General features: G+C 37.6%; 1 protein-coding gene and 1 long non-coding RNA gene across 8 annotated transcripts in view; one reads left to right on the plus strand and one right to left on the minus strand.

The window, feature by feature from the left end:
- LOC124158072 (protein croquemort-like) overlaps positions 1-26,361 on the minus strand; it is a 239,836-nt gene that overhangs the window by 132,686 nt on the left and 80,789 nt on the right. For 2 of the 7 annotated variants that reach the window (XM_046533250.1, XM_046533244.1), the window contains exons 1-3: positions 16,965-17,165; positions 16,732-16,860; positions 16,421-16,581 (exon numbers count right to left, since the gene is read on the minus strand). In XM_046533250.1, the coding sequence (XP_046389206.1) occupies positions 16,421-16,581; positions 16,732-16,842 (272 nt within the window). In that variant the 5' untranslated portion in view covers positions 16,843-16,860; positions 16,965-17,165. Of the gene's footprint in view, positions 1-16,420; positions 16,582-16,731; positions 16,882-16,964; positions 17,166-26,361 lie in introns of those variants that run through there. The other 5 variants (XM_046533248.1, XM_046533247.1, XM_046533245.1 and 2 more) reach the window with 4 other exon arrangements.
- On the plus strand, positions 18,129-20,259 carry LOC124158075. The gene is made up of 4 exons (XR_006864698.1): positions 18,129-18,170; positions 18,514-18,576; positions 19,913-20,052; positions 20,163-20,259. It is a non-coding gene; the product is annotated as an uncharacterized LOC124158075 (long non-coding RNA).

Below are 26,361 nucleotides of genomic sequence, written 5' to 3' on the forward strand. Positions count from 1 at the left end.
AATTAATAGCGAGTAATACCGCCATTATTTTCTATGACCGCCTCCAGTCTGGAGCTCATAGAACGAACTAAATTCTCGCACACCTGAGGACGGCGTCCAATCGATTGCCATATTTGGCGCACATGACCATTTAGCGCATCCAGATTGCGCTCATTCCCAATGTCCCATTCTCTCACCACTACACTCCAAAGGTTTTCTAAGGGATTCAAGTCTGGGGAATTAGATGGCCATGGCAAAACATGAATCCGTGGATGCTGTTCAAAAAAATTAGAAACGATATTTGCCCTATGGATTGGGCAATTGTCCTGGAGGAAAGTCACTTCCTCGCCAGGCGGAACGACCGTTTCAATATACGGCAGAAGATGGTTCGTCAGGATACCCACGTACTCCTCTGCATTCAGTCTTGGAGACGTGGAAACTATAGGCCCAGGCCCTGCAGCCGTCATTGCACCCCAATAACTTTTGCTGAGGTGTCCTGAGTTATTCCTTGTAAGGATGTGCCGCTGATCGTATCTATGAACGTAATATGTTCGTGTTGCATTAATCAATTCCATCTCGATTGACAAAACAATATAAATAAATATTAGCAATTTAAGAAATGAAAGAAATGCTTTCATACCGTGTATTCCTTGCCCTCCACAGTTCTATTATTCCTTCCTGATTGCTGCGAAAAGTTTTTTCGCCCGCGAAAATAGTTAAGGCCTAAAAAACCTAGTCGTTTACTAAATTATTTCTGCTGAAAAACAACCTCGAATGCTTCTGCTGCTCAGTTAAGAAAGGCTTTAGGGCAGGTTTGTGGTGTTGTATGCCATGCGCAATCACCCGCCTTCTAATTGTTGCGTAGCTGCAACCAAATTGCGCCTCCCTGGAAATCGCAGCTACTCCGACAACACTGAGAGGTTTACCCTCAATCAAATGGCGAATCCTGTTGTCCTCCAAATCGTTGGTGGCCCGAGGTCTGCCGCTTCTTCGCCCGTCCTTCAGGAATTCGTCGCCTTCCCTAAAACGCCGTACCCAGTAATACACGGTATTCCGGGACAAATTGAGCTGGCCAGCTATTTGGGCAACTGTTTTACCGCCCTCCACCATGCCAATTATCTGTCCGCGTAAGGCTGGACTCAACCGCGTGCTCCTCTGCTGTTCCATAGCCCAGGAGTTCAAGACTGGGTCTGAGTTATCGATGAAGTTGTTTCTGAACCACGTGCTTTTCTTTAGTTCGCTGTTCCATGGTTCACGGTTCTCAGGTCCTGTTCCCATGATTACCACTTCAAAACCATGGATATCTTTCATCCCCAACTGTTAGTAATTCGTGGCATGGATAAATGATTAGAGCGTTAGTTTGCTGATCTGGAGTCTTAGGTTCGCATCCCCTTCGAAGCTAATATTTTTTCTTTTGAAAATTTTTAATTTCAGCGTATTTACTGTCATAATTATTATTCAGTAGATACTCATAATTAGAGAGCGGAAAAAAAGTCTTTCGACGTTTTGTAAAAGTGGGACTTTTGTGGTTTTAAATAAAAATCTTCACCAATCTCATCAAATAAAACCGTTTTTAATTACTTTCTTAGAGACTTTTTGGGACTTTTTTGCTGTGGCGGGACTTTTTCGATTAAAAGAGACTTTTCTGGGACTTTTTTTTATTGAAAATACGTTTTTTTCACGCTAAGGTAATATTTTGCCGTTGTGACCACACTTGTTCAACTTTGTGTCGGACAAATCTTGTTTTTTATGCTGTGCATACTATGCGGAGCAAATATTTACCGTAAAGTGTAAGCTACTAACAATTGCTAATGCGGAATTTCATAAATAACTCTGGAAACTGCAATGAATTCTTTCGATTACTCCACCGTTCATGAAGTAAACTCATGAAGTGCTTCAACTCGAAGGTGGTTTGGATATGTGAGGGTAGAGCTTACCACGTCCAATTGCATGTTAAATTCACATATTTTTTCTTTCCCTGGGCCACGACACCCTTTCTTGCTAAGGGTGTCCAAAGACTTCACAAAGGGACATTACGAACCAACTTATTTGAACCCGGGTGGTCAGCTGACAAGGGGAGAGCGCGACACTGTATGCTAGCACTCTGCTTTTTTGCAGGAGATAAGTGGAAAAATGATACAAATGTATGAAAGGTTATCTAGAATTTCCGAAATCTCTCGAAAAGTCTCACGTTATATGAAATGGAATTCCTGCAATTTTTCTCAGTTAAAAATAACTACAACAGCAAGTTCTAAATTATAGAGGAAAAATGTATTTAATTTTTTACTTCAGGTTGTAAAGAATATTGACCCTGAAGACGATGCAGAATGTATAGAAAATGCTCGAGAACTCTTAGAAGATAGTACACTCTCACTGGAAATGATATGTATTTCAGCATCCTTTGGGTTTTTGGTAGAAAAATCAAATATCTTAAATCTTCCATCCTGAGCCTCAGTGATTTGGTGTCAACAATAATGGGTGTGAAGAAGAAACTTGAATGTGTCGAGGGTAAACAAGCCGTAAGTGTTTATGGCAAATTGTGCAATTTTTTGGATAAAAACGAAGGCTTCAAGTTAATGACTGATATAGCTCAGATTCTCAACGGAAAGGTAAAGGGGCAGACATCTAATGTTTTACAAAAACTCACCTTAAGTGAAGTGGCTACGCTGCGATATGCTCCTATTACAACATGTGAAGTTGAACGATCGTTTTCGACGTATAAACTTATTTTGACCGAACGTCGTACAACACATACAATGGAAAACATAGAAAAATATCTTATCTGTCACTACTTCATAAATAATTTTTTGGAAATACAACTCAAATTGAATGAAAATACGTTTTTTTCCTTTATTTTATATCATGCAATTAATAAATAAAATCTGTTATCCGTAATCCGTAATTAGACTTTAGTTTCTCTATTTCAATATAAAGATAGATATTGATCAGCTAAAAAAATTACAGGGGTCAACAATATTCTTAAACAATTGCTGATCATCCAAGAAAGTGTTATTAGGAATTAAAAAAAATATTCTACAAATTATGGTGATCTCCTGTCTTAAAAGTCCATAAAATAATACGTGAACCCACGAATCCACATCTCTACCCTCTTTTCTCCATCAATTCAGTTAAATTCAGCCATTTTCTCATGGAAATTACTCAGATTTTTAAAGAGACTTTTTTCAAAAATATTAACGACTTTTTAGGCGACTTTTTTTTGAAAAATTGGAGACATTTTTTTCCGCGCTCTACTCATAATTTATAAAGGGCTTAATTTGTTTTTTATGCAAGCTGACCCGGCGAACTTCGCACCGCCTAGCAATCAATGAACATTTATTTGAAATAAATCAACATTCAGCCCTGATGATGAGTGCCGAGACGGTACTGGAAACGTTGGCCGTTATAAAAACATTAATCCGGTGGGAATCCCGAGAACAGTTTACCCACATTATTCGCCGGGAAAGTATAAAATCATATTTCACAATGAACATTTTGGTTACAGCATTTATAAATAATGAGCGGCGGAACCGATTTGAATCATTTTTGACTTATTATAATACCGTAAGGAAAAAATTCAATAAAACTACAACAATTAGTATTACAATTGCTTGTCAGAAAGGCATTTTCTCTATCTACATAGGGATGACCAGGGCATGTTACGCAGAATTTCTTTCTGTGAATTTTCTAATTTTTATGTTTTAACTTATCAAAATTTAGACATTGTGGTTTTATAAAGCAGTTAATAAAGTCCAAATTGTGGCGAGCCATTTATAACTCGGTTTGGTAAAAGTGCACTCCGTAAACGTGCCCCGTATGTAAACGAACCCGAGTGTACACTACACATTTGGGTTTATTCTGCACTAGCACCTTCTGATATACAACAGTTTTTGCTTTGTTATTAGACGCACGAACAAATGAAGCGGATAGTTTAGTTACCAACACTGAACATGACACATAATTGTTCATGAGAAAAACATGGATTTCCTAAATTCAGACTACAAACACTCAACGGTTGACATAGTAATTAGCTAATCATCATCGCGTATGACACTACGTGTCGAAACCGGGTCGGTAGTTTGTTATTAAAAAAGTGGGTGGAAGTTAACCATTTTATTTTATCCTCATGAATATAAAACATTTCCACTATATATCGCCGGACACTGAATTATATTTGCGCACGTTGGGTACCTTTCTGAAGGTGATAGAAGGGCGGGAAGGGAGGAGATTGGAAGTACTTTGGTTTGCGCTGATGATGGGGTAGAGGTCTCTTAAGATATTTTTTATTTCTTAGGGCTGTTTCGGCCTTCTTCTAATTCATTGGTTAATATTCTAGATTGTGCATTCGCAATAGGGTATAACATCAACAGGTTTCCATTATCAGCTCGCCGATTACTTGGATGAATCCGTTCTGACAAATTAGTTGGATCTTTGCATTGATTGAAAACTAGAAAACACATTCAACGCAAAACCCAAATGAAGTAGTATGTTATGATTATAAAGGCTATTTGCTGTATGTAAGTCAAGTTGGACGTCATATAATGACACACATATCACCCGTCTCAAGGGACGGGTGAAAAAGTATGGAGCTCATTACAGAGAATCATAACAATCAACAGCTTTCTAAACCAATTAATGCAATAATCAACTACTATGCGTGACCCTTCATCGCCAATCTAAAATCATTAAGTTAATACCAACGCTGGGTTTGAATGCACCCCTTACCGTCGGGTTACGGTTACCCCTTTTGCAAATCCCTAATTTTCAAAATGGGTACTAGCAATCCATAAAAATGATGATGATGTCAACCCTTGCCCAATGCTTAACTTGAATATTAACATTTACCATTAAAAAAAAGTATATAACGGTTACAGCGAATTTAAATTATTTGAAACCAATTATTAAATACGAAAGGAGTTACCAAGGAAAAAAAATGTTGAGACCTTAATTCCGAGTAGGGGAATCGATCCAACAACCTTTACTATGACGACGTCGCATTAACTCCACTACGCCACCACGACTGGTGACGTTGAGGTTTTTGTAATACATAATATCAGACCAGCAGTGAAAACCGGAGCAAGGACACAGAGTATGCACACGAAATTAATCATTAAATCCATCAAAGATCGAATCAAAACGATAAATTTAGCAAGTAACTTCTCCCTCTTTGTTCACATATCTTCACATGGAGGCGAAATATTTGCAGTGCGTGAGCAAAGAAAACAAATGGAGTAAGGGAAACTAAATTTTCTTGAGAAGCAGAAGTGGCGCCACAAACTTTGTCCTAAAACTTTTGAAAGTGACTGTAGCACTGCCTATATTTCACGCCGTAGACAGCGCACCGCCGCACAGTGGTCGGAACGGCCGATCTGGCTGGACAAAAGTCAAATATTTTAGTTTGGATAAATAACGTGGAAATGTGCTTATTGAATAGGTAATGAGTTGTAGTTTAAGATAGTATGCTGTTTTGCGGATTTCTTTCAAATGCAATCCACTGTAATGGCTAGAAACTTCGATTCGGGACTTGTCATGATTTTACTGTACCGGTCACTGACTTTTACGCATCAGTATCAGTGGTACTGAAACCATAATGATGGAATATTTTTAATGAAAAGTGGAAGTAAATAGACTTATCCTTATACTTAATTCATAGTTTGGACAAAAATTATTGTTATTCTGAAGTATCAATCTGTTGAAAACAATCTGACCAAAATTGTTATAAACGTACTTTGTGTTAGAATTTAAAAAAAGCCCTGAAGGGCCCCGGTATAATTTTAACGGATTATTGCAGGCAATAGTCTTATAAAACATGCTGAGCAAAAATTGGCTGCGCCTAGTTGCGCCTTTTAGAATTATAATGTAATTTCTACAGTGACATACGAATCTTCGAGCGGTACTTTTCAGCTTACCGCAGAGTGGCGCTAGTGAGATACGAGCGAAATTGGAAAAATCATCAGCACTAAAATATTCTTGGGAACGACTTTATGTGTAATTTGTTTATCTACACTTATTTTTATATTTACTTTATTATAAAAAATTGCATTGTGTAATAAAATTATAAATAATTGTTAATTTATTTTTGATTGATTACATTAGTTGCTTTGCTAGCTGGAATGAGGTAATGGGTGTTGTGGACACTACCCGTAACACCATAGGAAAACGGAAATAGCCAAATTGTGAGAATGGTTTGTTCTTACTAGACGTGACTGGGAACCGTAACCTTGACACCCGTGCAACTGAAAATCTGATCTCAGCGCAATGGGGGCCGGAAAACGATCCTTCGTCGAAGTAAAGCAGGATTGACAAAGGAGAAGTCAAATATGCCAGTAAAAGAGATCATAAATTCAGAAAAAATTGATCCCCTACAATATTCCCAACCTGAAATTCTACACATTGAAAATAAGGCAAAAGGCTAGTTATTTTTACAGCAATTTGAAGCTGTGCAAAGTGATACAAATATGCTTATGAATGAACTACTATTTGTCACTCACTCACTCTCCTCTCCTTAAGTTCCCCTTCCCCAAAGCAAATGGTCAAATTATTTCTTCACCCACTCCTTAACCGACTCAGCCCACAAAGAATTCACGACCAGTGATTTATTTTGTATCACAATAGGAGGGAACACTCAAAATTAAAAATTGGTTTTCGTTATTTAAAACCAAAAAGATATGAATGAAAAACACACACGCCAAATTTTAGAGCTCAAAATCGATTTTTAACCGAGATAAGTAGCTTTGAAAGTCTGCTTGGAGCTTCGGCCACGCCCACGGCGCGAAACGTATTTCCATTGGCTGACGCCGCGTGACGTGTGAACCTCATGAGTGTCGCGAGAGTAATGCTTGAAGAAGCCGTAAACACACTGCGTTCGTGGAAATAGTGGCCAAAAGTTTATCGTCATGGCGAAACACAATGTTAATTTTGTTCTGGAAGATACCAGAAGTGTACTGACATTATTAACACGGACTGTGAACAATTTTTTGTCTCAAAAATTATCATTTCATTGAAATGAAACTTCTTAAGATGAAATGTTTACACTTTTGAGAGAGACAGTAATCACGGCAATTATCGTGGATGTTTTAATTTGTGGACTCACCATCATAAAATCCTTTACTTATTACTGGTTTTTAGTTTCTGGATGTAAATTGTGAAATAAATGAACAAATGTGCCATAGTTATAGCTGTTTTCTTGCCCTCTGAAGGGAGGAAATTCGGGGTTCTCTCCGTTTCTTTTATGATTAGCATTCAGATTTCGTTGGAACAGCATTTTTTTAAAGCAGAGGTCTCGCTTTGGTCCACCTATGTTCCCGATAAATGTTCAAGTCAGTTTTGTACTATGAAAAATGGTAAACAATTGTCATCAAAATGAAAGAGTAACTGAGAGATGGGGATTTTTACATGAATATATCCATAAGTTCACTTATATTTACATCAGAGTTACACGTACAGTCGCTTTCAAAAGTTTTAGGACAGTTTGTTGCACCACTTCTGCTTCTCAAGGAAATTTAGTATCCTATACTACTTTCGTAGTTATCTGCTGCACTCCGCTGACATTCCGCTTGTGATTATATACATGCACACAAAGGGAAAAATAATTTTATACTGCAAATTTATCGTTCCGCTTCTATTTATGTAGGGTGTAATGATTATTTCGTGAGCATTTACTGCATACTTGCACCGGTTTTTACCCTTAGTGGTTAAAGTAATTATTATATGATATTTGTCATGTGACGGGTAGCTGCGGCGGTTTCCTAGTGAGCAACGCTTTGAGCTCGGGTAGTAAAGAGTGAGTGGTCGGGACTGTCTCTCATAATTTCTTCAGCTCCCTTTCCTACTTATTAACAGGTTTTTTATAACAGTAATTTCGCTGTATTTGATATTAAGCTTTTATTTTTGCCGATGCGAATTTTTAAAATTAAGAGAAAAATGGTGGATAAAATCCTGGCGTTAGCATTAACGTACAGTTTGAAGTCTAGCGAAAGGAGTCACACATTAAAATTTATTATTTGTCAATTATACTTTTTCGATTAATGATAGTGCAAACTATTTGCTAGTATTTATTCAATTAGTATTTGCCTCCGGTTTCTCTGTTTTGTTGTAAGACTTGCAAAGTTATCCGTGTTTATTATTTACTATTTGTTCTTCTATTTATAGACCTGGCGGCACCGGGAGTCAAATGTGCTTATTTCTGTTTATCGTGAGTAATTCGATATCATAATGTTCCTGTAGTACAAATTTGAGATTATCAAGAATTAGTTTGTACTATTTGACACATAATCAGCTTAGCGTCGAAGACCCTTTCCCTTGCAGTGGTTGGCTTTTAATGCGCAAGATAGAAACAAAGAGTGAACACCAGGGGAAATATGCAGTAAATGCACACGAAATAATCATTATATCCAACATAAATTGAAGCAGAATGATATATTTGCAATTAAAAAGTAAAATTTCCCGTTGAGTGCGTATATATTTAAGCACCTACGAAATTTTTGCGTGTGTGGTCAAAGACAACAAAAGGAGTAATGGAAACTAAATCTCTTTGAGAAGCAGAAGAGATTTACATTGAAATGGCTCTCACACATTTTATAACAGCCTATTTCTGAAGGAATATGCAGTCTCCGTGCAGCGTCGCACCACCGCGTTCCCCGGTCTGGGTCGTTTGGCACCACAAAAATTACTTTTCTGGCGTTTAACGAGAGGTAAATTCACATCTCGGCACACAACAATATGCATAAGGTTTCCTACCACTCATTGAAAATTCTCCGTTTTATCTAGTAATTACTTATACTCGAAATAACGTATACGACAATGCACTCCTTATGTAAGCGATGCGGACATCATGAGGTTCACACGTCATCAACATGGCGTCGACCGAGAAATACGTTTTTGGCGCGGAATTCAAGTTGAAACTTCAAACTGCTCTAGGGGCGAAATTATTCTGCGCTCAATGGTAAAATTTGGTGAGAGCCTTTCTTACACCCATAGCTTTATAAATCAGACAAAATATTTGGTAGTGTAATCCCTTCTATTGTGCCATTGCGTCTGTATATGTAACATATGTATATCACATGTCATTTTGTCATGGTCCGCCAGTCCACACCAGTGTGGTCTACTGGACAGTCTCCGCTTGCCTCGTGCCTAATAAACATCTATGTAGAGTACATACGCATTATCAGTATTATTACATGGTGTCAGAAGTGGTCCGCTACTATAATGGAGTTTAGACCGCCTAAAGAATTAATAATCAACGAGAACATTGCCGCAAATTGGAAGTTTTTCAAACAGAAGTTTGAAATCTACTTGAAAGCGTCAGGTAACGATAAAAAACCTGACGAAGTAAAAGTGGCGATGTTACTTAACTGTGTGGGTGATGAGGCATTAGAAGCGTTTAATACGTTTAAGCTTTCCGATGAAGAGGCCAAAAATTTTGAAAAGGTACTTGAGGCATTTAACAAGTTTTATGAGCCATTTTTCGAGGTTGGCCATTCACCTCTTCACGCCTGGATAAGGAGTTTTGAGTGCATGCTTCACATTTTGTATAGAGTTGACATTAAAAAAATGGCAAATTAAAATCGCCGAAGATGAATCCATTCTTTCAGCACGAAAAAAGTGTGTCCAGGACAGATTTCGAATGGAAACGGGGTTGATTGTGGACATTCCGAAGCAGGGAACTGGCTCCACGAATGATGGCAATGCATCGAGGAGATTTTTCGCCCAACCAGATTTGTCTTCAGAAGTCACTGGAATCAGCAAGGAACGAATACAAAGATTAGGTACCTATCGTGTTGAAAACAGTGGTGTCAAAACGCGCAGTTGATGTGGAAGTTTTTAAGCTATATGCTTTGGAGACGGCAAGGTTGTGCGTGGAGTTATACGGATGGTATTATATGCCAGCATCTGTGCATAAAATGCTAATTCATGGAAGTGATATCATTCGCGCGGCTCCCTTACCAATTGGTGTTTTGTCCGAAGAGCCAAAGGAGTTCAGAAATAAGGATATAAGGCGCTACAGGGAAAGCAACACGAGGAAAATCTCTACTGCTATGGTAAATGAAGATCTCTTCAACATTCTTCTGGTATCATCAGACCATTTAATATCTTCCAAACGAAATTGAAAAAAGTGAAGAATTCCCCTTACCCACCCGAAGTTATGAATGTTCTATTGCCATCAATAGATGAAAATTATGGCTTAAGTGACTCGGATGGTTTTGTTTCTGACTAAGTAGGATTAACAAGAGTAAATTTCGCCTAACTGAAATGTCTAAAAGTGATTATTTTCTGTAAATTGTAAAATTTAAACTATTTAAATGTTGCAAAGTGATTGGTATATGCTCATTAATTTCTTGTATTAGGTGCAATGTTCTGGTAGGGTTAACAAGAGTAAATTTCGCCTTATTAAAATGTCTAAAAGTGATTATTTTCTGTAAATTGTATAAACATTTAAGTATTGTGAAACGCATTTTAACATTGCTATTTCCATTGTAAATTTTGAAATTAAAATTTGTCATTCAAAAAGGAGATACTAGAGTAATTTTAAAGTCACAGGTCATTTAGAAACTGCCCCACTAAATTAAACCTGGTAAGAACCTCTCATCAAATATGATGGGGCTAATACCCATAGCCGTTATCTCTTATTCAAGGACGCAGAAAATTTTAAGCTATTGCAAATGAAATACGATAAAATATTTGACAGCTTAAACATTAATTCGCACAGAGCGATAATAATTTCAGCTAATAATTAATTATCAGGCAATATAGTGAAAACCGGGGAATTCCTAAACCCCCTATTTTTGCCTCAGGTCAAGAGAAAATTACTTCAACCATTTAATAAGGTATAAGTTATCGATATTGAAGGTATTTAAAAAAAAATTGGCGCTTATGCGTGCAATATAAGCGCCCGACAGACTTTTGTCCAGCCAGGCCGGCCTTTCCGACCACTGTGCGCCGGGCCGGATTGAAATGGGCGCCGTGGTGATCAAGGCGGCCATCAACGGCGCCGTGCGGTCAACTGCGCGATTCGATTCGTTTGAAGACATCCATAGACACATATGGTTATTTGGAAGCACGAAGCACTAGCAGTAATTTTCATTCTAGATGTTTCAGGATCAATAAATGGGAAGTAATTTATCAAGTTTCTTTGAATCCGATTATGTTTTGTTAAGTGTGGCTAAGTAACATGAAGCTTCTTTCACTGACTTTCCTGACCGATTGGCAGCAGCTGTAATCAAAACTAAGCAATTTTGTTGTATCTAGCTGCTTTCCTACTTTCCCTCAACACCTGGGTGAGGGGTATTGAAAGGAAACCCATGACATGAAACATTTCGGCCAATTTGTAAGTTGTACAGTACTATGGTTACACTGTAGCTACCCAGCACTCAGTTTGAAAACACCATCATGATAGGTTGTTTCTTGCGGTTGCACTGTTCTTTTTAATGGTAGTTCCAGCTTTAAATATCAAACGAAGGATAGGAATTTTGAAATGCCAAAAGCTAGTGATACTGTTCATACCAGGGCAATTGAATTCAGCTCAGAAAGATATTATGTGAAAGACAGAGACAAAGACACTGTTTACGATAAAAGATTTGAATTTGAAAGATGTGACACTTTGTTAAAGCACATCAGTAGCGATACAAATATGTATATGTGCGAAATAAAGGGGACCCGCAAAACGACAGCTATCATTTGAACATACAGTCACTCAGTCAAAGAAAGTGAAGGCTTGTTGGTGCTACTACTGAAGCATTTTTAAAGGCTTTAATTAGTGTAGAGAAACTTGACAATCCAAAAATTCTGGAATGGCTCTTGAAGTATACACATATAAGGTAGTGGGAATTTGCTGTTTGCCGATCGTATTCACCAAGACTACATACTTGAACCATTTCTTTCATTTAGTTTTGTCAGAAATTTTGTACAATCGAAATTGTGTTAAATGTTATGTAAAATGCTCAATAAAAGTATAAGTATTCATGAAACGTGTAGCATAAAATAATAAAACGCCTATAAACATGGGAAAATTGTAGTATTATAATAACACCGCCAAGATTTCCTATAACACCGAAATCACAAGGTTTTAAAACGAATTTTAGCAAAAAATAAAACCACTTCCACGGACCTCTAACTATTAGGTATAAAAACTTGAGTGATTTTGTCTGAAATTCAACCAGGATATTACTATGGCCGCACCATATGAATGAGATATTAATTAAAGTCACTGAGAAAGAAATTGGAGAAAACTTTCTGATGGCTCTCCTCTACCTTTACATTTTATACCATACTATTCAGTTACATATTGCCATTACCCATGGAAGAAATTAGGGATGAGTCGATTCCACTTTTTTTCGATTCCGATTACAATTCCGAATCCTTTAAATCGATTCCCGATTCCATCGATTCTTATTCCTTACAGGTGGGATATTGATTTATCTATAGCATGGCTGCCATTCAAATTTAAGAATTGAATGGAATAATAGAATAGCCGCAGTGGCTACATTGTCGTTTGGCCGCGGTGGCTAAGCAGTAATCTAGCATTCATTGCGTCCATACATACCAGAGCAGCCTGGCGGGTGCATGGTGGCAGCCGAACGCAACCTGTCGAGTCCGCCCGGAGGCCGCGGCGGCTTATGCCAAGCAAGTATCAACTTTCTCAAGGGTTGCATTGATGTAACTGGGCTATACAAACGCGGATGTACCTAAATTTTTATTGCTGACGCATACGCCTGTTAGCCTATACAGTTATACAGTGGAACCTTGATCTATCGTTTTTCAGGGGGATGGATGAAAAAAACGATGAATGTTTGACCAGGTTGCACATGTCCCAGGAAACGCTAGATTTTTGCGAATTATGATATTCCTTATTGGATTCAAATAAGATTTTTGCTGATTACAGGAATATTATTACTTTATCGAAACACTTAGGTCATATTGTTGATTTGACTTATATCTCTTTCAAATATCCTAAAGGAACACGCCACCTTGCTAAAAAATGTTTGCACGCCACTCGGCATTTTCATTGCTATTATAGATTTCTGTCTGATGTAAAAATTCTTATCCATCACATGCCATTTCAAGTACACGTACTTACGAGAGTAATGTGCATGCTATGCCTAAAACAACCGCTTTCGCCGACGCAGTGATTGGTTGTGAGATGGATCAAAAAGGCCAAAAATAGTTAATTAATTGAAATGTTCCTTTCTTACAATTAAATTTTTAATATGAATGAGGCAATGTGTAAAGCGTTAACAATGTTGCGTTGATAATCAGTGGCACGCCCACCTGATCTTCGGCTTCATCCCACTTCTTGTTTTAACCAGGTATTTCGCTCTACCCCCACCCCTGCCGTCATGTACTAGCCGACAACCCGAGGCGTTCTGCAATATTCACGCGCTTCTAGCCCGGATTCTTTTCTTCATCTTCAATTATTTTCAGTCCATCTTTTAAAGTCCTCACTTGTTTCTTCGGAAGGGCCATGGTCCGAAGACGAATAAAAATAAAACTATTAAAAATGAAACCAGACTTTATTGAACCCACACAGAAAACACTCGCTGGTTTTAAATCAACTCACCCTGGAAAATACGGAACCTCTCCTACGAGGTGAAGTTCGGCACTAGTGCTATCGCGTACGCCGCGGCGTAAGCAGAGCGTACTGCAGAGGGTAAAGCATGACCATAAGACCGCGCAATGAAATTTTTTGTCCCAAAGAGAAGGCAAATTACCCAGTCTTTTCTAACAATAAGTAGCGTAGCTCTAGATGAGCAGATAAATTCAGATTGCAAGTAGGGAGAAACAAAATATCATGAGAAGACATCGCTTCCTAAGCAACTCTGACAAGTGAGACTTGTAGCATAACTCGTAAATTGTAACCCGATGCCCTGTTTTCCAAAAAAAATGTCGCATCAACTGCCGAGAAGCTCAAATCATCTGCGAGGATATCGAGATTCGCCAGAAATAACCATCGTACTATTCCAAATATTTTCCTTGTTAAAATGCTTAAATAACGTTAGAAATACATCATGTTTGGTATCATTCTTTATTGAATTACGTTCACATTACTAATATTTCAATCTAATAAAAGTATAATTATATACCAATTGCCGAAATTCATTGTTAGACACCTTTTGGGCTAATAGGTGAGTCATAGGCTGAAAATATAGTGGGTGAGAATCGGAGAGGTGTGAAATACGTTTCAATTGTTCTCGTGTAACTTGATATTTTCTTTCGCAGCTAAGGTCTTCGTAATATGACCCCTGCGTGAGCTGGGACCTTTTTTTGTTTCGGAGAAGAGGAAAGCTTCAGAGGGAGGTGGCGAGTGCTGAATGGAGGGGAATAGCGAATCAAGGGAAATGCACTAATGTCACTATCCCATGGCACTCAGCTTCTCCCAATGGTATTTCAATCTCCTGGCGAAGATTCAAACTAAGTGTCTGTCATCATTAGCCACATATAACACATCATAAACAGTTCGTCTCATTTTCGTCAAATGATGGATACCGGAAAACGATACTTCGGGGAACAATGGATGCAGGAAAAAATTACATTGTCTTAATGGAACTTTATTTGGGACCAGGAACGGCAAACGATGAATGCAGGAAAACGATCAATGCGGGAACGATAGACCGGGGTTCCACTGTATAAAAAAAACACGCTCTCTGCACGTTTTTATTACCAACAGACTTCAAATATCATTTAAAAATAAAATATATATATTTCGATTTATTGTACGTTTAAAGTGGTGGTCCAGATGAATACTTCGATGATGATTCATAATTGCAATAATTTGATTTGCCATGACTAGCGGTTAATACAAAAACGAAAAATGCCTACATTGCTTCCCAATCCCGTGGTTTCCAATTTTTTTTCTCTGAGAGTTGCTCATGAACATGCGCCATTTCAGGGTTCGTCAGTTTATCACTGTCTATTGGCTATCATGTTTCCAAGGCCGCTTAGGTATGTTCTTCGCAGCACCCGCGTGCCAGGTATATCCTCCGCGCGGGCAAGGCTGACGCTTAGGTGTGTAGCAGCCTTCATGCCCCAAACTTAACATCTATGCTCAAAACATCTATCTTCCTGGAATCGATGGAATCGGAATCTACTTTAGGCGATCAATTCTCGATTCCGATTCCGTGCCCGAGAATCGGTGGAATCGAGAATCAACATTTGGAATCGACTCATTCCTAGAAGAGATAGCTTAGTAGGAAGAGTCCTGATGGCATGAAATTAACAGTACATGCATGAACATGATTGCTTATGTGTTTCCTACTTTACTAGTCATTAGCATACACTATAGTGAGAAAATGCATGCTCCAATATAGTTTAATCATATAAATAAATGCTTACTTCTCCTCTACATCATGTAATTTCCATGTGCCTTGAAAAAGATGCCATTTTTTCCTGTGACCAAGAATAAGTATTTTTTACTAAAAGAAATGCCGGACTCATGATTTTTTTCTTAGGACCTTTGCTCATACATAAATGATTACTAAAAACTGAACCATGAGTCTGTATTCGCACAGCCTTTCCCTGTGGATGCTGGCAATGAAAAATGGTACAAGCGAGATTTTTTTGTCAACTTCATTTTTTTGCTGCTGAATTACTTCATGCAGCTACTATTCAATGATAATCTTGGGATCATTATGAACTACTTAGCTCTAGAAAAAAATCATGACTTTTTATCGCGCAGGAATGGAGTTATGGATGAAAATAAAAATAACCATGCGTTGCACGTTGCGGTGGGGTCCAGTCCAAAAATTTTAGATATTTCATAAACAATCGACAGTTGGAGGCTAAAATTGCACACAATTTCTAATCATACCAGAATGTTCATACCATGGCAAGTTCCATGAAAATCCGAGACGGTGGGTTTCATTTGGTCAAAATATTGGTTGATTTGACATGGAATGACCCTTTACGTATCACAGTTATGTACTCATTCATATAAATATCATTCATTCATAGCCCTGATAAAGGTGTTTAAATACGTTGGCAAAAACTGGCATTAAAAATTCTTTAAGACCTATATTGCAAGAAACTAAATCAACAGTCATTGGTAATGTTGCACTCTTTTGTGAAATCTAAAAGGAAATTGTAAACTGCTTTGGTAACTTTAACTTTGTAATCGGAGGAAGGAGCACTCACTAGAAAGAAGAGAAAGCCAGAGAGGTTCCAATATTCAGGAAGAATCCCCAGAAGGCACCCTACCATCACCTCCTGCTCCACCAGTAGGCTGTCAGTTGAAAATAAACTCATTTTCTACCGAAAAATATTATATTCATAGTTTTATTTATCCTGAATTTTCCAAATTGATCCAATTTGAATGCGAATCTCTAGAAAATATCTTCTCAAAGATATGTATCTTGTAGATATCAGAAAAGCGGACAATCAGATATCAACAAAATATCTAGAAGATGTCTAGAAGTTACTACAAGATATTTTGTGCTATGTGTGGCAGACTTACCTGAAAACGTAAGGTCCCAACTCTATTAAAATCGGCTTGGCCTTGTTGTTCCGTACTTCCTCTGAATTCGTCACATTGTACATATAAAACTCTATATACATTGGAATAGGCGTCTCCTTCCATAATTTAAAAGTCGTTGAATCATTGGTCAGTTCCAGTTGCTGAAATAATTTGTAAGAAATTAAAGGTAAAACAGCCAAATCAGTTCAAAAAATTTCAATTTCATCACAACGTATTGCAATGGAAAAGGATTTTTAAAATATTGCCATTAAGCGAAAGCCAATTGCAATTAAATCCACATAGTTACTCACACTTTTCAAGATGTTGTCAAATATCGTACCCCATAATGCGCCCATCACAGCTCCAACTACTATCAACGAAATTGCCAAAATTAGCAGCACTCTCTTAGACGTGGACTTCATGACTATCACAGGTGACCACTGAAACCAAACCGAAAGAGACTTAAATAAATAACGTTGACTAATAACATCACTTCAAGGGGCAATCATATTTTGATTCACATGGCTGTGTGTGGCTTAATTACCAAAATTACCAAGGCTAAATGTCATTTTTAGCCTAACCCTGCCGAATGACGTTTAAGGAATGAGCTAAATCTCATAACAACAACATAACCACGCATTGGCCAACATCACCTCACGACCTTCCTTCCCGAGAAGAACTGCTTACTTCGAACACGATTGTATGAATACGTATCAATACGTATTATGGTCTAAGGCCTTTAGACCAAGGCCGTGAAAGAAGTATAGGCCGCCGGCTTACCTAATGTTGTGGATAAGACACCGCGTGAAGACCTGGGGCGCTAGTGAAAATTCATCAAGTTCAGCATCCTATTCGATATCCTTCATGCTATTACCAACATAATCCTTATAGTGTGAATTACTTTTCATTGGCAAAATAAAGAGCAGTGCAGCGGAAGAAACATATTTTAAAATTGTGTAATGTTATCTGCGGATATATATGAACGATATTTCATACGGATTAATGCATATTGTGCAAAAGTAACCCACGCCACTGTACTATGCGAACATTGTGCAGTTGCTTCACTTGCCTGTGTTGCTGTTGACAGAAACATTCGTTTTGCTCGAGGTATTACCAGTATTACTCAGTTATCTCGTTATCTGGACAATTAAAACATGAAAATAAGTGGAAATAATTATGGATGTTCGATATTTGAGTAAGGAAGGATGTGCCCTTGAATTGAATTTCTATCATGTTGAGGTGTGAATGTTGGACGTGGTCAACTCTATGGAATAGGTAATTATTTTAATTAAATTCTATGAATAGAACCTCTTTGATTGTGCACCTTAACCCATTCGCTTTTTTTCTTCATAGTGTAATATATGCTATTATTCATCAATCACATATAGCATGAGACATTGGACGTGTATGGTGTATTTTGTTAAGTGAAAATTGGCGTATTCTATTGAAAAAAGCTCTTCAATTTCTATCACGTTGAGGTGTGAATGTTGGATAAAGATCAACTCAATGAAATAGGTAAGAACTCTAATTACATTCTATGAATATGACCTCTTCGAATGGGAACCTATCTTATTTTTTTTCTTCACAGTGAAATTTATGCTATAATTCATCAGTCGCGTATAGCATGAGACATTGGCTTTGTATGCTGGACATGGTTAAGTGAATATTGGCAAGATCTGTTGTAAAATGCACTTGGATTTCTATCATGTTGGGGTGTGATTTTTGGATAAATTTCAACGCAATGGAATAGGTAAGTAATGATCTTTGAAATTTAATTTTACGATTACATCCCCTTTGATCTGAACTGGAGTCTTTCTCTAGTAGAGCTTTTTTTCTTCGCTGTGTAGTCAATGGTTTCATTCATTATCCTCTTCTATGGTGAGACATTGGATTTGTATGATTGAGGTTCTGAACTGTTGGGTGCCCTTTACTGTTGAAAAATCGTAATTTTAATATTGTTCAAAAGTGGTACACCCATAGCTGGTTCTGATACTAAATATCTACCAAATTTTAAAATTGATATAAGTTTCTTTATGGAATAAGAATTCTTATGTTTGGAAAAACTGGCTCATACATTAATGGTGTTGTTTCAGCTATACCTGAGGCAGTCCTAATGGAGCTAGAGAGCTGGTGGCCTAATGGAGCCCATGTTGCAGGTTATTTTATGCTAATTCCAGTTTTACAGATCACATTAAATGATCTAGTCTGAGTAAGGTTACAGTAATGAACTGAATTTTACAGTCAGAGTGGAACATGTTAAATTTAAATTTACTTCAAGGGAGTCTTGCAAAGTTTTAGGTGTAACAGTTTCTCAAGGGCAATATTCAGAATTATGTACGTATGTTTCAATCAATTGGTGATCAGTTGAAATGCTATTTTACACTGCATTGCTTGTTATTACTAAAGTTATTTTCTATGCCACATTTTGCTTGGCATTGTCACTCATTCATTTTATGATTTGTTGAGTTGAATATTCACAAGTGGGGTGTGGCCACTCAGTCCAGCTAGTAATTAAGCTAATAAATGAATCACTCAACAGATTTGATCATCATCATGACATAATGTAATAGCTTAGCCATGTGGTACTTAATTTTATCTTCAATAAAAATGTAAGGAAAAAGTCTCACCAGCAGAGAAACAAGATAGTCGTTCATTATCTGGTTGTAGATTAAGTCTTGTGAAGTACGGACTCAGAAAGCCTCAGATAGGCCCATAGTCATGTGCATCTATTTTATCATCAGAGGTTCTATTGCATTATGTCTCAAACTCCTAAATTATGACTTAATTTAGATGTTCCACCTGGCAAAAGAATATTGTTTAAATGTCGAGAGTCATCAAATTTGAAACATCTCACTCTCCAAATTTTCAAGTTCCCCCACTTTAGGTGTTTCTGAATAGGCACTTGTCTATTTTATTTATGTCAACTCAAGCTGATTTTTTAATTCAGTTGACATTTTTTTTCATTTGAACCTTGACTTCCAGCCTGAAGAAGCAGACTGGAATGCCTGCTATACATGCCATCTTCAGATGGATAAATACAGCAGAGAACTTGAAAGAATGTTGCATAACCCTTCTGCAAAACCTTCTATCTAATACTTGTATCTCACTGGAAATAGTGTACAAAATGTTGGTATATGACACCTTTCCCATCTCTGCAGCTCAATTAAGACAGCACAAAGAGTGATGAAAAATATTTGTTCTCCCTTTTTTTGTCAGTCTATGAAAATATTACTTAGCCATATTTCTGTAACTGCTTCAGATAAAAAATTGAAAATTTGGTAATTATTGCTCCAGCACTTGCAATCATCGTAACAAATTTCCACAAAATCTAAAATGGTGAGGTAAACACTTTATTTTAAGTGTGTTGCATTGATATGGAATGGCTCGTGTTGAACTTGATGGAATTGACTATGTACTTTGATATTCATATCTATGGCCATCTCTCTTTTACCAGGTAACATATTGTCATTTATCTTTTTTTTACCTTGACAGTATCTGAATTGATGTCATTCATCACCCAAGTACAATGTGAAACCTTAGATCAGGATAATAGAGCAGTTAAACTGATGAATGGGATTGAATATTGAAAAATTCCATTGGATTTCTAACATTCCAAGGCATGGAGCTTAGAGGTATGTAATCAACTTGATGGGATTGCTAATGTACTTTCGCATTCATCTTTATGAGTACCTGCTTTTTATTGGGTGACATATTTTTATATATTTTTTGTTTGCTCTGACAGTATCTTGAAACTGAAGTTGCTGAAGTGGTTCAACCTGCGGATTTCTCCCGCGGCAATGGACATGGAAATGAAGCTTTGCTCTTAACCAAATTAATAACCTTGATAGGAAAATATGCAAAAGTAAAATTTTTGACATTGCCATGGTGTACATCTAAGGTATTCCTTATCTTTGCCTACATGCCATCTTATAGTCAGTGTTTTTATATCAATGGTGTAGCTGTATGTATTTGGAATTACAATGATGCGTAACCAATTGGGATTATGACCACTTAATTGTGCCATTAGATTTTTAAGAAATCTTTGTATTTCATTTACATTTTTATTTATTATGTTATGCAGTGCCATACAAAGTGTTTTTGGGGTAAAAAAGCATTTAAGGGTGCGATTCATAGTGACACTAAAATTCCTCACTTTAAGAAGTCTCTTTACGGTAAAGTGAGAGTTTAGCTAAAGTTCACTTCAAAGGCATCCCCAGGATCTCACTTTATAAAGTGGAACTGTAGCTGCTTAAGTCTCGATCAGGCATTGAAATTTTGAGTGTTGGCAATGAACGCTTCGTAAAGGTTAACAAAAAGTTGACTCAGGATATGAATTGCTAAGTTGTTTACAGGTTTTTGGGGACTAGGTTTCCATGTTGTATAGTGCAAAGATTTTATTAAGCTACATTTTCTCGTTCTCTCATTTTGTGTGCAGATGTAAATTAATACTGCGTTGTTCGAAGCTTTTCCCCATTAACTTTTTTGTATGATAATGACTGAGTTAGGTAAATAAAAGCTCACTTTTAATTAGCTTCCTGCATTGGAAATGCACTTCGATGTTTTCAGCAAAGTAAAGATACAAATGCTGATATTTTCACATCATTTTATGATAATCTTGCCTGTTTAACTGCACACGGTTGTTTGGACTACATGTTAGTCGAAGTTTGATGGTATAAGTTCATTGAAGGTGGGTGAAATAGTGAAATTCTCTCACGTTAACTTGAACCTGTAGTAATCAATTTGAAGATTTTCCAATCAGTGGTTGTCTCAGGTAGACACATATTTTGAAGTAGGTATTGGTGTTTATTGAATTTTTTTGTTCTTACCAGTATTTTAATTCTTGGGATGTTGATGTATGCGGCTGTATCAGTGGCGGATACAGAAAAAACTCAAGGGGGGGGCGCAACATTTCTTGAATTGTCTTTAATTTTATCGTAATAAAAGATGATCAAGTCACAGGCAGAGTATATGAAAATTTTATTTAAAGTGATTATAAACATGTAAAAGACAATGCCATCTTATGATAAAAAAAAGTTACAATTGTGGTTTTGCAATGTTCGGCAATACATGCGGACCCGCAAGGGGGGGGGCGCGCGCCCCCTGCGCACCCCATCTGTATCCGCCACTGGGCTGTATGTATATACATCCTCGATAAAATATTGCTTAGCTGCAGATAATATGACTATGAAGGAAAGTATGTTTTACTTATTTATTGCTGCCTTTCATGGCAAGATACTATTTCATCATTGTAAACATTCAAATGACTAATCGAAAAACGAAACAAAAACTCTCTAGTTTCAAAATGACAGAAACAGGAAAATGTTAAACATAATATGGAGGCATGTGGAAAGAGTACATAAAGCAATTATGGAATGAAAACGCTTAAAATACAACGAAACGTTTAGAAAATAGCATTTGGTTTGCCAAACGATATGAAAATCAAGTCTGCTTACGAGGACCATTGGCTCCAATATAAACAGAAATTTGCTATCATTTCTAGGGGGGAAATACTAGAATATAAACACATGCATAACCTAAGAACATAATTAGCTTGTTTTCAAAATCAACACAAATTATGCCAACCTATTCAACCACTTACTGTGCTGTAATTATCACATAATCGTAAAAATGTCCTAGGTAGTATAACGACTAATAGAGTTCAACTGCAGAAGTAATGGGTCATCTCCAGCAATACTGACTCGATATATTTTCCGGAAAGAGAGACACATTACGTGTCTGGTTATTTCTTGAAATATGCCTGTCTTCTGCTGAGTCTCACCAAAGAATTAATTCCTATTAATTTCCGTAACCCAAATATCTTCATATTTCAACTTCAAAAGCAGCCATATTTATTCATCCGTAAAGAACACTTTACCCTAAGTGAGCTCCGGTTGGGCACTTTACGGTAAAGTGACAATTCTGCCATTTTTCTTCTAAAGTGGTGTTTATGAAACAGAGAAAGCAGACTTTAGCGTGGCTAAAGTAGACTTTAGCCTGGCTAAAGTAGACTTTAGCCCAGCTAATGTATACTTTAGCTTAAAGTGCCGTCTACAAATAGCACCCTTAGGGATTCATTTCATTATTAATGTTGAGGTGCAGTTCTCAAACTTTTCTGTTGCACATTTGATTGTTACTTCACATTTGTGGATATAATCCCATCTTTTTGTATAATTGTTTTGCGTCATTTTATTGTTCTGTGTCAACGGCTACTGCAGTGTGATCACAATGTAATATGCAAGAAATCTTAATAAATGTGCTTTGTATTACTCAATTATTTTTTTTTAGTGTTTTCACCCTAGCGAACCGTAATGGATATCAACTATGATAACGGGTCATTGGCCCGAGTTGTTAGTAAATAGTAATATTGGTAATCCTTAGGAAAGGGGGGCGGGGAAAAAGGCTATTCAATTTGAATTTAGCGCTCTAGCATAGCCGAAGTTACTTTTTTGGCCGCTGCAAAAGTAGGATGGCGCTACAGTAGGCGGTCAAAACTTGCTACGTCATTTTTAACACGTACATACACATCTTTCTAGAGTATATAATCTTTGCTTTAGACCGTCTAGGGTAAAATGAACATGTGACTTACACCATTGTATGGGCCTTAGAGGCGCTTAGAGGCCAACCTAAGACGATAACATAAGAGCGTCTGGATCTCCGGATACGTGATTAAAAAAACAGACGAACGAAATTACGGTCGCATGCAGAGACATACACGAATATTACAATAGGCTACTTCACTCATTCACACGACGCCTTAAGCGCAAGCATACAAATAAATTCACAGGTAAGGAAAGAAAGGGATAGGAACATGTAATAGAAAAAGGACGAGGACAACGGTGCTGTGGTAGATGGAAAAAGCCAGAAATGTATGTACCGCATATAGAACAGTGTCTCAGTGTTTTGAACACCCTTTTGACGAAACGAGCGCTTAACCGCTTAATGAGGATATAGTTCATCTATCTGCCGCGAGGTTCGTAAGGAAAGGCTGCCATTTACAAAACACCGGTCGCGTAGGTTGTTAAGATCGGATGAGCATTAAAAACTAGATTACGATAGTTTATATGAGCTCTATATGTGTGTACATTTTTTCATTGAAAATTCTCATATTAATGGTAACAGAGGAAGAATAATTTCGAAATGCCGAGTCGGAATATTTGCCCTGAACCCCTATTCTATAACTCCGTCAGACATAATATTCAAACACTTCTATTCGCTATCTTCCTTACCGGCCGATTAGGGGATATACTTAAAATAATAATTAGAGTTGGATTCATAAAGGACACTTAAGGTTAAAGTATACTGTAGATGAGATAAAGTCCACGCTTTATGGACGTCACATATTGTTAGACGGACAATCACTTAGGGTGCGATACATAGACGACATTGTAATGGCTCACTTTACAGTCTCTCTAAATACGCTAGTTTCAAAATAACAGAAACAGGAAAATGATAAACGTGATATGGAGGCATGTCGAAAGAGTACGTTATGAAATCATAGAATGAAAACGTTTAAAATACAATGCAACGTATTGAAACTAGCAGTAGGCTGGCCAAACGACATTAAAATAAAGTATTTACTTGCCGGACCGTTGCCGCCGAAATAAACAGAATCCCGCCATCATTTCAAGTTTCTTAGATGGAAATTCCAGCGTATAAACAATTGATTTATGATCTTAGGTTTTCCCGGCGTGTCAGTTGCTGAAAAGTTTCTCAGGTTATCCACCGGTTGATACCGTCCATGTCTCCCGACGTTTCGATCAGCGACTTGCTGATCGAAACGCCGGGAGACAAGGACGAAATCAACCGGTGGAAAAACCGTGAAACTTTTCAGCATATAAACTAGTGTAGTGATCCGGAAATGGAAGATTTCCATTTCCAAAATATGCATAAATATGTTGTTGTGTGAAGTCTCAGAATAGCCAGCTGTGACAAACTATGCCTCGGGATTTGCACCTTTTCACTTTCAAGAACGCCTAACCTTCCTCTTCCCCTTCCTATTGAACGAAAACATCCTGGCTCCACTTCCCTATATAATGGCATGGTGGAGATGCTATTGGGACTCGGACGCACTCAGGGACTCACTCAGTAACTCACAGTTGGAGTCGAAGCACGGGCCGTATGGCCCGTGCGACCTAAGCGCCTCGCTATCCACCCGTGCCATCACCAGTAGCTCCTCTCCTTCCCGAGACTTTGGTAATGTTCTAAATTTTGGCTATTCTGTACGCACAAATTCACGATTACTTCATGCCTTTTGCTTGAATTGATTTGGGAAATTGGGTTTTTAAAAGGAAATAAACATTGGGTCAAAAACTTTAAATACTTGTGTGTGATTATTCGCTTCCCGACACCAAGGGCAAGAACCCGCACCCTAATAATGTTGCCGCGAGACGAGACGAGACTTGCGCCAGTGTCGTCTCAGTCTCGTTTTCTGCACTCCGGTATCGGCTCGAGTCTCGTCTCGTTTCCCCAAAAATATATTTAGCACCATATAAAAAGCCGTTTCCTTTGCGTACATAATCGCTGAATCGATATACTCAAAATAGGAAAGCCATTAAGGCATTCAATATGTGGGCCTAATTCTCATGGAAGTCGTCAGGCCGATAAAAAATATTTTTGCTTACAATTAGTTTGTGTTTAGTACAGTTACTTATGCATGTTTATGTATGATTTGAGCAAAATTTTAAAATATATTTGCGAAAATTGGCTCCACGTAAATTGGCGTGCTTCGCATTACATATATCGCCAGGCTTTAAAATATGAGCGTGTTGATTAATTTTCAGGATGAGTACAAATGTTAACGAAGTTTGCAGTAAAGCTATTTGTGCTGCTTTGGCGATGTGAAGTAAAGCAAAGGAAAAAACATTGGCTGTGCTACAGCACTTCCCTGAGTTATAAAATCAATATACGACTACGCCACCCGGATCAAATGAAACGAAATTTTTTCGGAAAAAAAAATATATATATCGAAGATAACGGAGAAAAATGACACTTATTGTTAGAAAAACACAAAGACACAAAAAGAAGGACACTCACAAAAACGTCGCAGACGTTTCAGCGGGTCAACCCGCTGAAACGTCTGCGAAGTCTTTGTAAGTGTCCTTCTTGTGTTTCTGTGTTTTTCTTAGTGTCATTCACTAAAAAAGATTAAAAAAACAATCACAGTAAGTACTGAATTTTCGTTGGCGTATTACCACCTTCCTCAGATTAAGGAAGGAGACTGTAGGTCAAGGTTTTAGACTGTAGAACCTAAGAACTTACTCTAAGAACCTTGACTGTAGGTAAAGGATAGCTGAGGGAAGGGGAAATAGTGGGGAGGTAGGGTCCAAAGAGAGGGGGAAAAGAGTAAGCTGAGGCAATTAAGGGATTATCGGTTGATATTTAAGCCGGGAGGAAGAAATGCTTTGAATAGCCATATGCACGTTAATTCAATGGAATTAAGTTTGAATGGGTGGTCTGTGGGGGGGAAGGGAGGCTAAAACTGATACATTGTAGCAATCATTGAATTGACGCTGATGAGTGGCCGCATGTTTCGCCACCGGGAAGGACGCAAAGTAAGAGGAAGTGCATGATGCCCTGTGGTTATTGATTCTTAGGTTAAGGGGTTGAGGATTTGCCTATATAAAAGGAAGGACAGTGTTGGCATTGAATGAGGTAAACTACATTCTTGGAAGTACAAGAGGAATATACTTTTTATACACTTTGAAATGTTCCTCGGCGAGGTAAATAACGTAAAAAACCCTAGGATGGGCAGTATCACGGAACACACAAGATAAAGATTAAAAACTCACATTAATAACAGAATTTTCGGTGGCATTACCACCTTCCTCGGAGTTAGGTAAAAGACTCTTACTAACGTGTGAGTTCTCTTTTATTTATATATATACTACTTCATTCATTCACACGGCGCCTTAAGCGCAAACATACATATAAATTCAAAGGTA

Source organism: Ischnura elegans, chromosome 4 (assembly GCF_921293095.1).
Source record: "Ischnura elegans chromosome 4, ioIscEleg1.1, whole genome shotgun sequence".
Classification (NCBI taxonomy): domain Eukaryota; kingdom Metazoa; phylum Arthropoda; class Insecta; order Odonata; family Coenagrionidae; genus Ischnura; species Ischnura elegans.